This window comes from Canis lupus, chromosome 8, assembly GCF_048164855.1.
Source record: "Canis lupus baileyi chromosome 8, mCanLup2.hap1, whole genome shotgun sequence".
NCBI lineage: Eukaryota > Metazoa > Chordata > Mammalia > Carnivora > Canidae > Canis > Canis lupus.
Window position 1 is genome coordinate 8,633,993 of NC_132845.1, and position 19,378 is coordinate 8,653,370.

Below are 19,378 nucleotides of genomic sequence, written 5' to 3' on the forward strand. Positions count from 1 at the left end.
TCTCTCTCTCAAATAAATAAATATTTTAAAAAAATAAAAGATTATATTAATAAATGCAAAACACTTAAAACAGTCCCTGGTACACAGTAAGTAGGCTATAAATAATGCTTCACTTAAATAATCATACATAGAGATAAAATGTCATGAAACCATTTTAGCCTCTCCATCTTTCATTGGTAACAAATTAACATAGTCTTCACAGTATAAAACCATTTTTATTGTGAAATTGTACTTGGTTCTTTTTTTTTAAAATATACTTGGCTCTTTTTTGCCTACTGTTTAAGTGCCTTAAATCTATTTGTTATGCTCCTTCTAGTTTCCTACCTTCCCCAAAAGAAAAATGACAAAGAAGGCAAAGTATATGCCACACCTGCATGTCAAAGAAATTTATTTACCCTGACTTTGCAAATAACCACTTTCTGTGGCACAAATAGCCACTTATATAGTGGCATATGATGACATATGCCAGATGAATTATAGAAAAGAATTGGAATTCCTATATTTTATCACTTTGTACCTATTTATTTATTTATTTATTCATGAGAGACACAGAGAGAGAGGGGGGCAGAGACACAGACAGAGGGAGAAGCAGGCTCCATGCAGGGAGCCTGACATGGGACTCCATCCCAGGTCCCCAGGATCATGCTGAAGGTGGCGCTAAACCACTGAGCCATGGAGGCTGCCCTGTACCTATTTATTAAAGAAAGGATGGCATATACTTAACCTCTTCCATGTCGTCATCAAAGATGAGAATTCATTTTGCAATGAAATGTCACCCAGCAGTACAGATACAATAGTATTATAGATTATATATTGTAAATATAAATATATCAACATATGTAATTACATTTATGATATAAATTATAAAGTAATAAGAAAAAGTATATGATTAAAATATAAGGTATTTGACAGCAAATAGTGGGTATATATATGGAGTTAGTCTACTTATTTTTTAAGTCTTTTTCTTATTTTTTAATTACTTTTTAAAAATATTTATTTATTTGAGAGAGAGCACAAGCAGGGGTGGGGACAGAGGGACAAGCAGACTCCTTGATGAGCAGGGAGCCCAATCCCGGGCACGATCCCAGAACCCTGGAATCATCATGACCTGAGCCAAAGGCACTTAACTGACTGAGCCACTCAGGCACCCCCTACTTATTTTAAGTCTTATATACTCTTTCAGAAAGCACTGACTAGACTAACTAGACTTTAAGACCCACTACAGCCCCAAGAACTGAATATTTAAGCAATGGTTTCTCAGTGTGTGTTCAAGAGGTGAATTTAAATATGATGAAGACATGGGATACTAAAGGAAATAAAGTATCATAAAAAAGAAACACTTCTTTTTCATGATAGTAACTCCAGAAAACTACATGGCAGGGTGCTGTGACAATTTTTGTTATTTGAGAATATGTAGGTAGAGCAAAATAAACTACTAATAGTAATTTTATCTTATAAATATGGAAAGTCCGATTTTAAAATTTAAGTACATCTTCTGCTCAAGTCAAATAAAGTTGAATCTGTCTTTGAATTTAAGAAGTATGACATAGGTAATCAAAAATTCTTAATGTTGGGGGGCCTGGCTCAGTTGGTGGAGCATGTGACTCTTGATCTTGGAGTCATCAGTTCAAGACCCACATTGGGGCTTGAAAAAAGAAGGTTAATTTGAAAAATCCACTGTACAAGTCCATATTTGAGAATCCTTTAGAAGGAATTCTTGAGTCAGGAGGATAACTCAGATTCTAGGCTTTTATGATGAATTAAAAATGGATGTACTTCGTATATTGGATGTTAGAATCAAAGACCAATAGAATTTGAGGGAGAATCTTAATTTAGTATAATCTGGTTATCTTTGAGGATACTTTGATGGACAAGGTTGACATCTATCAACTTAGAAAAAGAATTTATTGATAGGGGACTGGGATGTCGAAAATAAAGGGGAGAAAAGGACATTGGTTTGGGAAGAAGTAACAGGAGTTTCCTTTTCATAATCAAAAGAAGTAGCTGGGAAGTAGCTCTTCGGTGGTAGCTTTGGAGAGCTAACACTATAACAAAACTGAATATCTCAGTTCTCTGTGAATATACTGACACCATGGCCACTTGGATAAATTTATCTTTTCTTTTGTTTATTGAAACCCGATGGAAAAAAAATGTTTTCTATTAAAGTTTTGATAATGGCTTAAAATGAGCAAAGAAGAAAGCGTACAACAACAAAGCAAAAACCATTCCAATATAATTTACTATCTTACCAAAAGCTAATAAAAATCTGAAAAGGTTTCAGCAACTGAAAGAAATTTGGGGTTAAGAAATTTAAAATTTATCTTCCCTATACTCTCAATGTCTGGCTTCTCACCATATCTCCTAGAACTTTTTATTGAGAGACAAATGTGATTTGTTGAATTCCTAGCATTCTTTTGAAGGGAAATACTTTTTTTTTAAGTTTATTAAAGTATTCTCTACATCCAGTGTGGGGCATGAACTCACAACCCCAAGATCAAGTGTCTTGTGCTCTTCCAACAGAGCCAGCCAGGTGCCTCTGAAGAAAAATAATTTTCTAATTGTTTTATTATAGATTAAATTTTTTCTTAGTATAATACATCACTCAATAAAACCATCACCATTTACATAGCAAATTAGTGTAATATATAATTATGCAAGACAAATGATTCTGAACAAAACTTAATAATAATTGTTAAAACATAAAATAGATTTTTAAAAAAATTACACATTCATAATTTATTTTTCAAAAAAAATTGGTATCTTAATAAAATGTATTAATTCTCCCGTGACAGAGAATATAGAAAAGGAAAGTGGAATGATGAAGAACAGGGACTTAGCCAGTCCAGTTCCTACTATGAGCCAAGGTACAACAGAATTCCCTTAGACTGCATAAGCAACAGACTACATCCAAACTCTTTCCCTGATGTTAAAAATCATGTCAAAACAAGAAACAGTATGAATGTTTACTTTCTAACTTCTCCCATTTTCCCATTGCTTCTGTTTCCTTTCCCTAAGATCTCAAACATTGCCTTATTTAACTCACCTATCTTCTTCTCCTTTCTGTTTGGTACTTGTAAAAGCCTGCCCCTCAAGTTGTCCTGATGGTGCTTCTTATGAATAATGTTCAAGTTGAGACCCCTTCTATTGAATGAGGGACCTTCCTTCCTAGACGTGGTCAAAATATAAACAATTATACCTACCAGAATTCTTTTCCCTTCTAAACTAGCCATGCGAAAGCTAGTGCACTGCACTGTGTGATTGTGTCAGTTATTTTTTGCCATGAATTTATATTTTAAGATATAGCCATGATTATTGGATTACTAATGATAGGTTTTACTTTGGCTGGGGCAAAGACAGACTGGAGAAATGTTTCTGTATCTCAGTTTAAATTGCTAATTTAATTAATAATTGCTGCTTGTAAGCTTACAGCAGGTCAAAAGACTTTGGTCCATTATTCAAATTCCAGAATTATAAAGGTAGGCTTTATTTTAATTTAATATGTTATTCCCTAGATATTGAACTTGATGTCAAAATACAAAAACTAATATAAGGTTTAATCTCCACTTAAAAGGACCTAATAGGCCAATTTGGAGGAACATAAAACTATTTCAAAAATTATAAATTTGAAAATTTTACCATAAGTCACAAGTAAATTACTTCTCAATTGTATGTTTAAAAGCAAAAAACAGAAATTCAATGTAATGTAATGATATGAAATTCTCATTCAATAGATTGAGGACATAAGCAATACGGGAACTGAAACAGCATCAGAGGTAAATGGACATTTCCTTTAATGAAACATTCACCTAAAACTATCTGATTCACAAATAATCTTTTAATTAAAAAATTAAAAGCATTTTTATTTTTACTATAATTATAGCAACAACAAAAAGGACAAAAATATTTTGCAAAGCAAGATCATACTTTTGCACTTTCAAACACTATATCTTAGTGTCTTAAAAGTATGGAAAGAAGGAAAAATGTATGTTTTTGCTTTCATGGTTAGAGACACAAGTCTCAGTTTGAGCTAGTCTGCCAAGACTGTGTTTCTTGAACTGTTACTAATAGTCGAGATTGTCGAAAGCTAACATTTTTTTAAAAAGCAGGTTTTTCCCCATCATTTGTCATCTTCTTTCCCCAGCGTTCCTGATAGGTTTGTTTTGATTATCACATACTCGTAGGAAGTACAGTATCTAGAACCATGAAGGAATGTTCAACAACCACAAAAATTTCAGTTAATCCCTTTTTATCTAACAGAAAGTTAAACATCAGTCAATTTGATGGTGTGCCTAAAACTACAGCCACATAAATTGGAAGCAATTTTATTTTAAGGGCATGTGTTACATATTATAACTCACTTTATTTTTGAAAAAAGTTCAGAGGTAACAATAGATTACATAATAGAACTAATTAAAATGAACTTTAAAAACAAATTTAGGAATCTTTTATTAGGACCAAATGCCAGTGAGTTTTGTCGATGAGTATTTTATAAACAACTTGGAAATACTGTTTGGTTTCCTCACTAAATAATAGTTTTGTTTAGTATTTAAAAACTTGCAGAGAGAAAAAAGTCCTATGGAGAGACTTTTTGTGAACTGAATCTATCCACCATCAAATTGATTTAGAGTACACTCACATGCACATCACCTTTTGTGAAATTAGTGCATGGACAGCTAAATTCAGATAATGTCACATGGTTTTATCCAAACAGCTGTATTAACATCACCTTCTAGGAAAGAAGCTGTTCCTTGAACCTTGTCAGCAATGGATTTCAGTAAGATTAACTCCATGTACAATGAATTCAGAGAAAGAACTATTGAATCTGTAATTGTTGAAAGAACTATTGAAGTCTGTAAGAGATATAAATAAATTTTTGTTTTTCATAACATTCATGGCAATGTAATGAAATTCACCAATAATGGAGGTAAAGTCCCGTGAAACCTAAATTTTCGTCAGGAAGAAATATGCTAATTATCTATTTTATAAATTAGGAAGGAGACGATTCACTACTTGTAACAGTGGTACCTGTCAAATCATACAAAGCTTCTGGAAAGATAAAAAAGAATTTTGAGGATCTAGAGAAAGAACGAGAAGAAAAAGAAAAGGTCAAGTATGAAGAAGATAAAAGAATAAGATATGAAGAACAACGTCGATCTCTCAAGGAAGCAAAATGTCTTTCATTGGTCATGGTAATTTTTTTTTTTTTTAGGAACAAATCAAAGCAGTTAAGTTAGCATTTCCTTTTATGATTAACAGATGGGTTTTCACAATGTTTTTTAGGATGATGAACTAGAAAGCGAGACAAAAAAAGAATCACTTTCCCCTGGAAAATTGAAACTAACTTTTGAAGAACTGGAAAGACAAAGACAAGAAAACCGAAGGAGGCAGGCTGAAGAGGAAGCAAGACAACGTTTAGAAGAAGAGAAGCGTGCTTTCGAAGAAGCAAGGCGGCAGATGGTAAAACAAACATATATATATGTTTAGATATATATTTATATATTATATGTTTTTATATTATATATATAAAGATTTTATTTTTAAGTAATCTCTATACTCAATGTGGGGCTCCAACCCACCACCCTGAAATCAGGAGTTGCATGCTCCAACAACTGAGCCAGCCAGGCACCCCTATAATATATATAACACATAATGATATATAACCTATAAATTATATTTTACATATAAATTATATAAATGTTATATATAAAACATTTAATATTAGGGAAGGAAGCTAGCTTTAGATAAAATTCAATCCTATAAATTCAAGGAGATTGTCTATATAAAAAGATCTGATTTTGAAACTGTACATATTTCATATATAAAATCCATCTGTATTATTTTCTAGTTTCCCTTTGTGGGATATTTTACCTAATATGTTTTAAATTTTAATTTTCATGTTATAAATTATTGTAAATATGTAAAATAATTAGTCCACGAACCTACTTTCTCTTTATCTGTTAGTTCAGCCTGCAGCATATTTAATGACAGGGTACAGCACACGCACACTTTCAAGTTTAATCATAAGTGTACACTTAGTCCAGTTTTTCAAATATTTGAACATGTCAAAATAAGTTTACTATGGAATATGCAGTTTGTCATATAAGATATGTAGGTGTGTGTGTGTGTGTATGTGTGTGTATACATGGGTATAGAGTGTAGTGGTTAAGAATATGGCTGTATGGCTTCCGGGGTTGCCTGGGTGGCTCACTCAGTGTCTGCCTTTGGCTCAGGTCATGGTCCCAGGGTCCTGGGATTGAGCCCATATTGGGCTCCCTGCTTAGCAGGGAGTCTGCTCCTCCCTTTCCCTCTGCTGCTCCCCTTGCTTGTGTGCTCTGTCAAATAAATAAAACCTTAATTTTTTTTTTAAAAAAAGCATGGCTTCTAGGACCATACTTCATGGATTCACATATCTACTATTTATCAACTGTGTAACCAGAGACAAGCTTTTTAACCGCTCTATGTCTTAGTTTCCTTATACGTAAAATGGTGAAAATAATTGTGACTACTTCTTAAATTGTTTAAGTGGGTCAATACAGAATGCAGATAAAGTAATGTCTGGCATGTAAAATGTTAACTATTATTGGCATCTATAAAATGTTAACTATTATTGGGGCACCTGGGTGGCTCAGTCTGTTGAGTGTCTGCTTTTGGCTCGGGTTGTGATCTCAAGGTCCTAGGGTCGAGTCCTGCATCTCAGCTCCCTGCTCAGTGGTGAGTCTGCTTCTTCCTCGAACTCTGTGATATCTCTTATTCTCACTCTCTCTCAAATAAATAAATAAAAATCTTTTTAAAAAGTGTTAACTATTGGGATCCCTGGGTGGCTCAGCCTTTTTGGCGTCTGTCTTTAGCCCAGGGTGTGATCCAGGACATCCCGGGATCGAGGCCCGCATTGGGCTCCCTGTGTGGAGCCTGCTTCTCCCTCTGCCTGTGTCTCTGCCTCTCTCTCTGTGTCTCTCATGAATAAATAAATAAAATCTTTTTTAAAAATGTTAACTATTATTATATTAATAACTATATTGATAAAAAATAAAGTTGAAATATTAAAATACTCATTCCAAATCTCATTATAAAAATTTGAAGAATTTGGGGGCACCTGGGTGGCTCAGTCGGTTAAGTGTCTGCCTTTGGTTCAGGTAGTGAACCCAGGGTCCTGGGATCAAGCCCTGCATCAGGCTCCCTGCTCAGCACAGAGTCTGCTTTTCCTTCTCCCTCTGCGTGCTGCTCCCCTGCTTGTACCCTCTCTTTCTGTCAAATTAATTCTTTAAAAATAAAATAAAAATTTCAGAAATTTCAATGGAATATCTATGATTTTAAATTTAAGAAAAATTTTTAAAGATTTTATTTATTTACTCATGAGAGACACAGAGAGAGGCAGAGACATAGGCAGAGGGAGAAGCAGGCTCCCTGCGGGGAGGCCATTGCCGGACTTCATCCCAGGACCCGGGGATCACACCCTGAGCCGAAGGCAGATGCTCAACCCTTGAGCCACCCAGGCGTCCCAAAGTTATGCAATTTCTTGATCAACTTTCATTATCTATAAAAGTTAAATTCTCTAGACATTTGTTTCAAAATGTTATTACCCTTAGGTAATTATAATTGCATAATATGTACACATTTTAGCTATCAGTGGTGGTCAATTTCGTGAAAAGAAATAGAATCATTAATCAAATCATAAACTTCAATAAATAATAAAATAGAATTTAAATTATAAACTTATATAATTTGAATTTTATAAAAAAATAGTTCTGGATAATCTTTTATCTGATTAGTATAGAGAAAAGTACCATAGTTCATAGTAAAAATAAAAAAATCCATGAAAATTACAAAAGGAGAACTTTTACTATAAGAGATTCTGTATAGGTATACTTGAACCATATAGTAAGTATACACATACATGTTTTATGTTCTGGGAGAGTTGATATTTAATAGAACTTTTAAATTACATCTTAAATTTTTTCAAACACTCCATTTATCTATTTAAAAATTTGACTTGGGTAGCCCCGGTGGCGCAGTGGTTTAGCGCCACCTGCAGCCCAGGGCGTGATCCTGGAGACCCTGGATCGAGTCCCAAGTCAGGCTCTCTGCATGGAACCTGCTTCTCCCTCTGCCTGTGTCTCTGCCTCTCTCTCTCTCTGTATCTCTATGAATAAATAAATAAAGTTTAAAAAAATAAAAATAAAAATTTGACTTTCTGGGCAGCCCGGGTGGCTCAGCGGTTTAGTGCTGTCTTCAGCCCAGAGCCGGATCCTGGAGACCCAGGATCAAGTCCTGCGTCGGGCTCCCTGCGTGGAGCCTGCTTCTCGCTCTGCCTGTGTCTCTGCCTCTCTCTCCGTCTGTCTGTCATGAATAAATAAATAAAATCTAAAAAAAAATAAAAATTTGACTTTCAAGTGCTTGGGTGATTCAGTCAGTTAAGAGGCTACCTTTGCGCAGGGGTCATGATCCCAGAACTCTGGGACTGAGTCCCACCTCGAGGAGTCTGCTTCTCCCTCTCCCTCTGCTCCTCCCCCCTGCTTGTGCTTGCTCACTCTCAAATAAAATCTTTAAAATATAGTAAAAATAAAAACTTTCTGGGAATTTTATTCACTTGAGTACATATTCAGGAATTTTCCTAATTTGAACATTTTACCATATAAGACATGATAAAGGAAGGGAATATGTATGTATGAGATGGCTGATTCTGTGTCTGTCTTTTGATTGGTAATTCATTCCTGCCTTTGATGAATCTCAATTTTTAGTAATGACCTGTTTCTTGGTTAGGTAAATGAAGAGGAGGAAAACCAAGACACAGAAAAAATTTTAAAAGGATATCGCCCTGGTAAACTCAAACTCAGTTTTGAAGAAATAGAAAGACAAAGGAGAGAAGATGAAAAAAGGAAAGCAGAAGAGGAAGCCAGGAGGAGAATAGAAGAAGAAAAGAAGGCATTTGCTGAAGCAAGGAGAAGCATGGTAAGGTAGAGTGTAACTGGAGAATGCCAGTTCACTTAAGATTCAGCTTTTCTAAGAGTATGTGAGGGGGCACCTGGCTGGTTCAGTCAGTAGAGTACACAACTCTTGGAGTTGTGAGTTCTAGTCCCATGTTGGGTGTAGCAATTACTTTTAAAATTTTTTAAAATTTGAGATGCCTGGATGGCGCAGTTGGTTAAGTGTCCAACTCTTAATTTTTAGTTCAGATCGTGATCTTGGGGTCTTGAAATCAAGCCCCATGTCAGGCTCCACACTCAGTACAGAGTCTGCTTGAAACTCTCTCCCTCTGCCTCTTTCCCTTCCCCCTGTACTCACCCACACTCTCTCTCAAATCTCAAGAAAAGGTTTTTTAATTTAAAAAAAATAAAAAATAGAATATGTTAAAAATAATTAAACTTTGGAGAATATTATTTCTAGAATCTGTCAAAGGTGGAGATAGCAAATAAGCTTTTAAGTCTCCTGTGGCATTACCACCAGTCAATTAAAGGTGTTTGCTTCAGTGTAATGTTGGGAAGATTCTGATTAAGTTGCTATGCCTGGCATGGAGGATTGAATATTGTCTTCCTTCTCTGGGAAGGCATGTTTTCCAGAAGTATCTAAGCAGGGAGTTTCCTACTCCATCTTTCCGTCCATTCTCTCCATTCTTCTTTTCTTTCCCACGTTTTCTCCTTCCCTCCCTTCCTTCCTCCCTCCTGCTTTTCTTTCTTTCATTTCACTTTCTATCCCATCTAGTACATATTAAATGACCAAAGCCATTTAATCACAATTATTTAACTCTCTAAAGTGCTCACCCATCACTTCTGGATATTGCTACCAAACTGATTTTGAAGATTTTATTTATTTATTCATGAGAGACACAGAGAGAGGCAGAGAGAGAAGCAGGCTCCACGCGAGGAGCCCGATGTGGGACTCGATCCTGAGACTCCAGGGTCACACCCCGGGCCGAAGGCGGACACTTAACCACTGAGCCACCCAGGCATCCCTGCTACCAAACTTAATTCCATCACAAAGTTAAATGACTTATACCATTTTAATGTCTGTAAAATGTACAATTTTCTCACTACTTTTAAGCAAGTGGACCTGTAAATGCTGCATCCCCTTCTTGAGACAGTTTAGGTAGGCTCTACTCCCAGCATGGGCTTTCAAATCACAACCGGAAGATCTAGAGTTGCAGGCTCTACCGATTGAGCCAGCCAGGCCCTCCCCCCCTTCTTGAAACATTTTAATTGGCTTCATTGATATTATGACCTGGTTTTCTTCTTCTGTCTGGGGGGACTTCAGGCACATATATCCACATGTTTATGGGGCTCATCCAGATACTCAAATCAGAAAGTTGGGAGCTTTATGGTGCGCCTGGGTGGCTGAGTTGGTTAAGCATCTGCCTTCAGCTTGGGGCATGATCCTGGGGTACTGAGATGGAACCCGGCAGGCTCTCTGCTCAGCGGGGAGCCTGCTTCTCCATCTCCCTTTCGTCCTAATCCCCCTGCTTGTGCTGTCTCTCATCTCTATCCCTCTGTCAAATAAATAGATAAATAAATAAATCTCAAGAAAGTAAGTTGGGGGCCTTAAACACTTCCATCTTCTCATTCATGCCTCACGTCCAATCATTCACTAAGTCTCATCCATTCTACCTTCAAATCATTCTAAAAATTGATCAGTTTTTCCCCCATTTCCACTGCCATTGATATTCCTTCCTTGCCAGGTCACAGTTATCCCTAGTCTCAGACCAGCTCCTATTTAACTTGCTTTCTTGCCTATAATCCATTCTTTCTCCTGAGCAGGGAGCCCGATGTGGGGCTTGATCCCTGGGATCATGACCTGCGCCTAAGGCACTTAACTGACTGAGCCATCCAGGCGCCCCAACAAATTTCTTTGTAATATTGCAGTTGTAGATTTTTCTAGTTTAATTTCTTAATTCTTCATTAATCTGCCATCTTTGTTCCAGACATACTTTCTCCCAATTTCTTCAAAATACTGGGCTCTCGTCTATCTCTGAACTTTCATAAATGCTGAATGAAACATGCCCCTCTTTCCTTTCCCTATGCTCTGCTGTCTCCTATTCATATATTCTGTTTCCTCTGGGAAGCCTTTTCTGAGAACATGAGTTCCAAACCAGTTGGAACACAAGTTCCTATAGCATTTCATAACTATTGTGGCGTAGCACTCACACTGTAATGTTGCCTACAAACCGTCGTTCTCACTCATGAGGCTGAGACTGTCAGGCACACGGCACAAAGCATTCTAGCATAACAGATTTCCTAATTAATGTTTGTGGCATGTGTTAAAACTGTCTCTTTAAAAAACAATTGACTTATTTACTTGCTAAGTAAACTCTACCCTTGACGTGGGGCTTGAACTGAGAAGCCCAAGATCAAGAGTTGCATGCTCTTCGGACAGAGCCAGCCAGAAGTTTTAAGTGCCCCTTAAAACTATCTTATGTGTATTACTAGGTAATCCTTGATTCACAAATGATTTCTACACAGAAACTCTATAAAAATGGTGAAGTTTAATTATACTTAAATTTTGGAGAATAAGCAGGTTCATAAGTGATAGACAAGCAGTAGCTGTGAAGATAAGGAGAGCTAGTCCCAGGAGCAGTTGTTTAAGCTGAAACTGCCATGATTCACTAGCAGAAAAAGTGCAGGGAAGGAACACTGTATTAAACCAAAACTCTAGTTTCCTAGAGGCATTTCTGTATCAGGAAAGAGAAACTTTTTCTTTGATTTATGTTTTCTTAACCAGGGCCATATTTTAATTTTGTATTACAGCTCAGTTAACTCATATATTAATACAAATTTTTGGCAGTCTTTGGATTGTAAGACCATATAAACATTGTTTCTGAGGTGAACTTACTCTCTGGTAAAGCCTATCATATATAAAACTGGGAACAAATAACTACCCTTTGCCTTCTTATTCCCCTATGTCTCCTTTAGCCATAGGGTCATAATTCAAGCCAGAGGTTTATGTATCTACTTTCAGGGGACAGAAAAACCGAATTGGGTAACTGGTTTTCATGGTAAAATGTATCGTGTACCACAAATCAGGAATTTAAAAGCAAAGTTCCTATTTGTGATTTAGGGATTGCCTTTATTACAGGGAATTATAATGTAATAATAAAACTGCCATTGGGAGCTTCCCATTGGGTATCAGGCACACTGCTAAGTGTTTCCAAACTTTGATTCTCATGACAACTATATGAAATTTGTCACAGATAGGGAAACTCACAGAGGCTGGGTAACTTGCCCAAGGTCACAACTTAATGGCAATTAGACATGTAATTCATGAAATTACAAAAAGATAGTCTAAATCACTATTTACAATTTTATTAGACTTTTGAAGTTTTGAATCCCACCTTTGCCTCTTAATATTTGTGTTGACTTTGGAAAAGTACTTTTCAGTGGCTCAGTTTCTCATCTATAAAATGAGGGATGTTAATATCTACTTCATAGGGTTATAGGACTGGATAAGTCAATATATGTAAAGTGCTTGGATTTTACATGGCAGCTCTAAGTAAGTATTAACTGTTATTATTTAATTAGCCAGACAGTAAGTTAGTGAAAAAAAAATTACAGCACTAAAAGTGATGTTTACCTGATTATGAAGGAATCATGATGGGTTATCTAATTCATTCAGACAAAACCATGATTTAACGGAAATGCTCTATTTTAATTACCAGAATGGAAATTCATTTTAATTCAATTAAAAGTGCTCTCAGGTTCAAAAAATATTAATACCTAATTCAAATTACTCATTATACAAATTCAGAGGATTTCTTTGTGTTTATTGGAGTGGAGAACAGATGGTCACCATTTCCTTTCTAACCACAAAATTCCTTAGTCTTGTATTTCCTAGTAATCTCCCCCTTGTTTATTGTTCTATTCTTTTGAAGATTTGGGTCTCCAGATATCTAGTTCAGAGTGAAAACTTTCTACTCAAGTAATCACAGTTTCTATAAAAAAAAAAATCTTTTTAGTTTATGTAATTTTGGCAAAAAATACTGAAAGAATTATTTTAAATAGGTAGTAGATGATGACTTCCCAGAGATGTATAAAACAATTTCTCAAGAATCTCTTACACCGGGAAAACTGGAAATTAATTTTGAGGAATTATTAAAACAAAAAATGGAAGAAGAAAAACGACGAACAGAGGAGGAAAGGAAGCATAAGCTAGAGATGGAAAAACAGGAATTTGAACAACTGAGACAAGAAATGGGAGAGGTGAGATTTTAAGAAATACTCATTTATATTCTCCAGATAGTTCTTAACGTAAGTATTTTACATGTAGTATCTCATGGTAACTTTCTAATTATTATTATTCACATAAAGGACACTCAGTATACTCCGAGGCACTTAGTCCAAGTTGTGGCATAGTTATGTGCACTTTCAAGCCTGCAATAAGTCTGCTCCTTCTTTACTAGGTTAAAACATATGATTGCATGTGACCGAGATGTTACTGTTGCACCTTAAGTAAATATTTACTTACTAAGTGCCTCAGAGTAAACAATTGTGGGGTTACATTGTGATGGAGAACTATTTCCTAGAGTGCTTAATATGCCCAGTTATATTTATTTTCCTTGAAACAAATAAACTGATTAATCAGAATAAAATTACAAGAATACCATTGATACTACTAATAGAAACATCAGTTTGGCCAGTCTTTGAGTCATTTTATTTTACTAAATTAAAAGAACTCTGATGATAAATATTTTAGTTATGATTTCTCTAGTATTGAAATGAATTAAATATATAAATATGTATCTACATAAATATATTGTACAAGGTCAGCTTCTTGGGCATGCAATTCGTGCCCTCACAGGGACCCATGCTCAGACAGGCCGTGCATCAGGTTTGATGCCATCTTGATTTTTAATTTAAAATTTTAATTAAGGTGAAATTTAAAAATCAAAATTTAATTAAAACTTCTGTAATTTTACCTTTGTGTGTTGTAAGTGAAAGCTGATTGGACAATGGAGCATGTGCTGGAGTTTTACAGCCCCAGCTCACTCAAACCTCCTGCTGTCCCCTGCTCTCTATGGTGCATTCTCGGAAGCCTTTTACCACCTCCTGATGCCCCAAGGCCCCAATCATTTCCTCCCCACAGCTGCCACCCTCCATCTGGATGGCCAATTGTGTAGGTGGAAGAGGGGAGAAAGAAAGGTGGGCATCAGCTCTGATGGGGGAAGCTCTTGGCAGCAGGGTTGGGAATCATCAGCACATAGCCTCGTGACTTGGGGGAAATGAGCAGTGGTTGTCCCAGACTCAAACTGGCAGTGACATAGCATGTTTGGCAGGCAACTTGGTGGGGACTTCTTGCCAACTCCTGATCTAGGAATCGAGTGGGATCCTATGCAGAGGTTGCAATCTCCTACAAGTTGCCTCTCTTGTTATGGGTCAGGGCAATGGGCCTGTGGGGATATTTATACTTCCTTGCCCCAGACAACCAAGAGACTACAAATACTACATAAATATATAGGTAATAACAAAATATAATGAATATGCTGTAGGGAAATATTCCAAGCTCTAGCTTTAAAATTTTTTTAAATGTAATAGCATTTATTTTATAAAGGATCCCGAAAATGAATTGTCTAGAAAAACTTCTAAATTGTATTTGTATTAGTTCAATCATTAATTTTGACCAAATGATTTGGGAACCAATGTGATATGAGGTACTTAACAAATTTGTTGGGTTTCTATTATTTTAGGAGTTGTCTGTTTTCACCCACATAGACTAAAAAGTGAAGACAGAATAAAGGAATAAGTTCTGTTTTCCCTACAGTTGAACCAAGAAATTAACCTCCTGTCGTGTCATCCACTGTGACCCCACTCGTCCACACCTTCATTCCACCTCTCTAGCCCCCCTTCCCCAAACTCTAGGTCTTCTCCGGGAAAAGTGTACCAGGGATAACTGCAAATTTTTTTTGACACTTCATATAGTGAGATTAGGGTTTAGCATGAGAAGTATACAAAGAACTAGCAATAAATCGTGAAAAGCCAACGGAAATCAGAATAAAGAACATTTAAGATAAAATGGTTTAAAGAATTGGAACCAATTTTGGTTGCCTCCTTTTCTGTCTTTCTTGGAAGAATAAAATTGAGAATAGAAGTGATATGTATCAAAATGTAGGGATTTTGCCAAACTGTATTATACAAAGGTTTCATTCAGTTAACCTGAGTATTAAGAGTGATACTTAACATTAGGCTATCATCAAAACAAAGGCAGGAGGAACTTTAGGATACTCTGGCTCAACACAGAGATTAAAAAAAAAAAAAAAGAAAAAAGAAAAAAAAAGATCATGTCCAGGGGGGCTAAGTAACAAGGCAAAAGGCCACATGGTATCAGAATCAGAACTAGACTTGTATCTGACTCCCCAGCCCAGTGTTCATTCAAGTATAGCTCTTCATCTTTCTGTCAACGCAGATTTTCCTACATTTTCTAGTAAAAGCTAATTTGATATGCATATTTTAGTTTTAGAAGGTTAATGGAATGTTTAATGAAGTTTTGAGCCATATTTCATGATAAAATAATATTTTAAAATAAGATGTTACCTAAAGTCTTAAATTTGTAGTGTTTTCTTTTAATCAGTAAATTTCAACATTGTATTTAGGGAAGAGGTTATTATTTAAGCTTTATTTTTGGCTTCAAATAAGAAATGAACACTTTTTGGATGGTTTATTATACAAACTAATTTTCTGGTATTTAATATATAAAAATCTTTTTTTGAAGGAAGAGGAAGAACATGAAACCTTTGAATTGAGTAGGGAATATGAAGAATTAATCAAATTGAAAAGAAGTGGCTCTATTCAAGCTAAAAATCTAAAAAGCAAGTTTGAAAAGATTGGACAATTGTCTGAAAAAGAAATACAGAAAAAGATAGAAGAAGAACGAGCAAAAAGGAGAGCAATTGACCTTGAAATTAAAGAGCGAGAAGCAGAAAACTTTCATGAGGTATACTATTTTATATGTAATAATTATGGTACAGTAATTATGATGAATCTAACAGAAATATAACATTGACTTTTTTTTTAAGATTTTATTTATTTATTCATGAGAGACACGGGGGGGGGGGGCAGGCAGAAACATAGGCAGAGGGAAACGCAGGCTCCATGCAGGGAGCCCAATATGGGACTTGATCCCAGGACTCCAGGATCACGCCCTGGGCCAAAGGCAGGCACCAAACCACTGAGCCACCCAGGGATCCCTAACATTGACTGTGAAATAAGTTTTGGTACTTCTAGTTAACCATAGGTATGTTATATATAATAATCTGAGAGCCAAAGAGCAAAAGCACATTAAGATCTTAAGAGACTTTGAAAGATTTTCTCACTCCAGCATTGTTGCAAAATGGCTTTTATTAGAATTAAAGCCTATAGTGAACATTAAGTAGTTCACTCTGGAAAAAAATAGTTTATATAGTTTAAAAATATTTATTGGCACAAGTAATAGTTTGAATCATAAGAACCAGTGTACCTATAGGTTAAAATAAACTCCAGAGATTATTCATACTTATCTTATTTAAGGATGAGGCCAGTAAAAGCTTAATGATCTGCTCAAAGTCATGCCAATAATTCAGTGGCAGAGCCTAAATTAGAATTCAGATGACATGAATTTGAAGTACCTCCAAATGTTCAAAAGGTGGCAATTACTAGATGACCTATAATGTTCCTTCCAGCCTAAGGTCTAGTTCCATGATTATGAATCTTGCTTTAAATAGAATCTGGAAAATATTTTCTGCCTGAATTGCCATTTTGTAATCCCCAACACCATTTAGCGTATGTTCTTCTAGCAATGAATTTTCATCAAATATTCAACTAATAAAGTAGGTGTGGGAAGTTGGGCAGACTTCCAGAGGAAGCTGTGAGTTAAAAGAAATAGGAAATTATATGCAAATTCTTGGAACTGTAACCAGTTCGTTATTATTGAAGCAAGCAGCGTGTAAGAACAGCAGAAGATAATGATGAAGATGCTAGCAAGAGATGGTCCTGGAAGGTCTTAAATGCCATGTTAAGGAACTCTGCTTTACTACTACTCATTGAAGAGATTTTTAAAACATGGAGTGATAATATAAAATAGGCACCTTTATACCTAGATCATACTGAAGCTGGTTTTAGATTCAAGCATTAAAAAATTATTTGAATGCCTACTAGGTTCCAGGGACTGTTTTGGACACTGGGACTACATACATTGGTAAATAAACCTGCAGTCCTTGCTCCTATAGTGAACATTAAGTAGTTCACTCTGTTTATAGTAGTAGTTCACTAGTGTTTAGAATCTAACAGAGAGGATGGAAAACTATTGGGTAGTAAGTAAAAGCTATGGAGATTAATGATGTAGGGTACAATTTTGTACAGGATGGTCAGAGAAGGCCTGATGAGGGTTTGAACTAGGAATGGAAAAAAAAAAAACCAATATGTAGAAGATTTGGGAATGGTGGTGGAGACGAGGGGAGGGAAAGGAATTAAAATGGGTATACATGAACATAGTTAATATGGGAATAAAGAGCTCAGGAGGAAGAGAAAGCATAGGTATTTTAGACAAATGGAGATACTGTGGAACATCAGATATTCATCAACGCAGTTGATATGCATTTTTAAAAATGATTTATTTTTGAGTGAGAGGTGGGAGGAGAGGCAGGAGAGGGAGATAAACCTAAGCAGACTCAGTGCTGAGTGCGGAGAGCCCGATGTGGGGCTCGACCCCACAACTGAGATCATGACCTGAGATGAAACCAAGAATTGGTTGCTTAACCAACTGCGCCACCCAGGTGCCCCAAAGTTGGTATGCATTTGAACTCTGTGTGACATACGCTAAACCTTGAGGACTTAAGAGCCTGGACTGGTTGGAAATAAACTATTTTGTCACTGCCTAAAGCAAATGCTATTGCTAACATCTTCCAGGTTGGGCCCTGTGTTGTTTTGGGTACATGAAAGTGATATAATATGCCCTCAAAAAGTTCAGCCTGATGAAATATAGAAAAATAATTTTAGCGTTGAGTGCTAAAATAGGAGTTATATATTTAATGCTACAGGATCAAATAGGATGGAGTCAGGGGGCACCTGGGTGGCTCAGTGATTGATCATCTGCCTTTGGTTCAGGTTGTGAACTGGCATTAGGCTCCCCACAGAGAACCTGCTTCTCCTGCCTACGTCTTGGCTGCTTTGTGTCTCTAATGAATAAAGAAAATCTTTAAAAAATAGGATGGAGTCAGTATTCCTAGGAAGGTTTAACAGGGCAGAGAAAATGACGTAAGCTAAGTGTGAAGGTTGAATAGAACTTAGGAGAAATAATGTCGAACGAATGGGACTCTCTTTACAACCTTTGTATGAAGGTTGTAAAAATATATCTGGGGAATGGAAATTTTGCTCAAAGGCATGGTTCATAGTATAATGGATGATAGGGGGTTTTGAACCTTGCAAGGGCTATGATCTGGGAATAATGCTAACAATTAGTTTTTGGATAGAGTAATAAAAAGCTTGTATTTTTAAAGAATTCTGGGATCATGGAGAATGAACTGAAAAACAGGAATAAGGCATAAAGTTAGGGTCCAGGGAGAGAAATGGACCCAACTTTTAACTAAACTGGGTAACAGGCTGCTTATGGGTAGGTGCTTACTGAGAAGCCCAACATTACTTCCAAGATTACCAGGGAAACTGGATGATACTACAGAGAATGCAGGAGATCTGGAGGCCGGTGAATAGTTTTGTACATATAAAGTTTGAGCTATATTTGGATAAGATACAGGCATTCTGGAGCATAGGTACTGAATTCAGGTGAGAGGCTCGAACTATAGATTGTAACTATTATGGATAGAACTTAAATGTATCAAAGTAGTTAGGTGCCTACGGTGCTGGGTGGCTCAGTTGAGGTCATGATCTGAGGGTCATGAGGTCTGTGCTCAGCTGGGAATCTGCTTGAGATTCTCTCCCTCCACCCCTACCCCACTCTCTAAAATAAATCAATCTTAAAAATTATCAAAGAGTTAATAGTTGGAAGGTCAATGATAAAACTGGAGAACATCAACATTTAATGGTCGGATCATAAGATCAGTTCAGAAAAATATATCACAAAAGGTAAAGAAAAGTTGTCAGCATGCTCTTGCTTCCCTGCATGATCTCCTGGAACCCATGAGACTGTGAAGGATGTGATCCTTCCTATCCTCTCTTTAGATTAAAGGTCACTGAGATCACCTTTAAAACCTTGTTAGAGACCCGGGATCGAATCCCACGTCGGGCTCCTGGTGCATGGAGCCTGCTTCTCCCTCTGCCTGTGTCTCTGCCTCTCTCTCCCTCTCTCTGCCTCTCTCTCTCCCTCTCTCTGTGTGACTATCATAAATAAATAAAAATTAAAAAAAAAAAAAAAAAAACCTTGTTAGCACAGGGACACCTGGGTGACTCAGTGGTTAAGCGTCTGCCTT

The 19,378-nt window shown here is 36.4% G+C and overlaps 1 protein-coding gene across 11 annotated transcripts in view; it reads left to right on the forward strand.

Annotated features, from left to right (window-relative positions):
* The window catches only part of NEXN (nexilin F-actin binding protein), a 50,533-nt gene that overhangs the window by 27,452 nt on the left and 3,703 nt on the right, over positions 1-19,378 (forward strand). For 8 of the 11 annotated variants that reach the window (XM_072834165.1, XM_072834161.1, XM_072834162.1 and 5 more), the window contains 6 exons: positions 3,732-3,773; positions 4,992-5,189; positions 5,281-5,457; positions 8,761-8,949; positions 12,987-13,184; positions 15,691-15,912. In XM_072834165.1, the coding sequence (XP_072690266.1) occupies positions 3,732-3,773; positions 4,992-5,189; positions 5,281-5,457; positions 8,761-8,949; positions 12,987-13,184; positions 15,691-15,912 (1,026 nt within the window). The remainder of the gene's footprint in view (positions 1-3,731; positions 3,774-4,991; positions 5,190-5,280; positions 5,458-8,760; positions 8,950-12,986; positions 13,185-15,690; positions 15,913-19,378) is intronic. The other 3 variants (XM_072834166.1, XM_072834167.1, XM_072834171.1) reach the window with 1 other exon arrangement.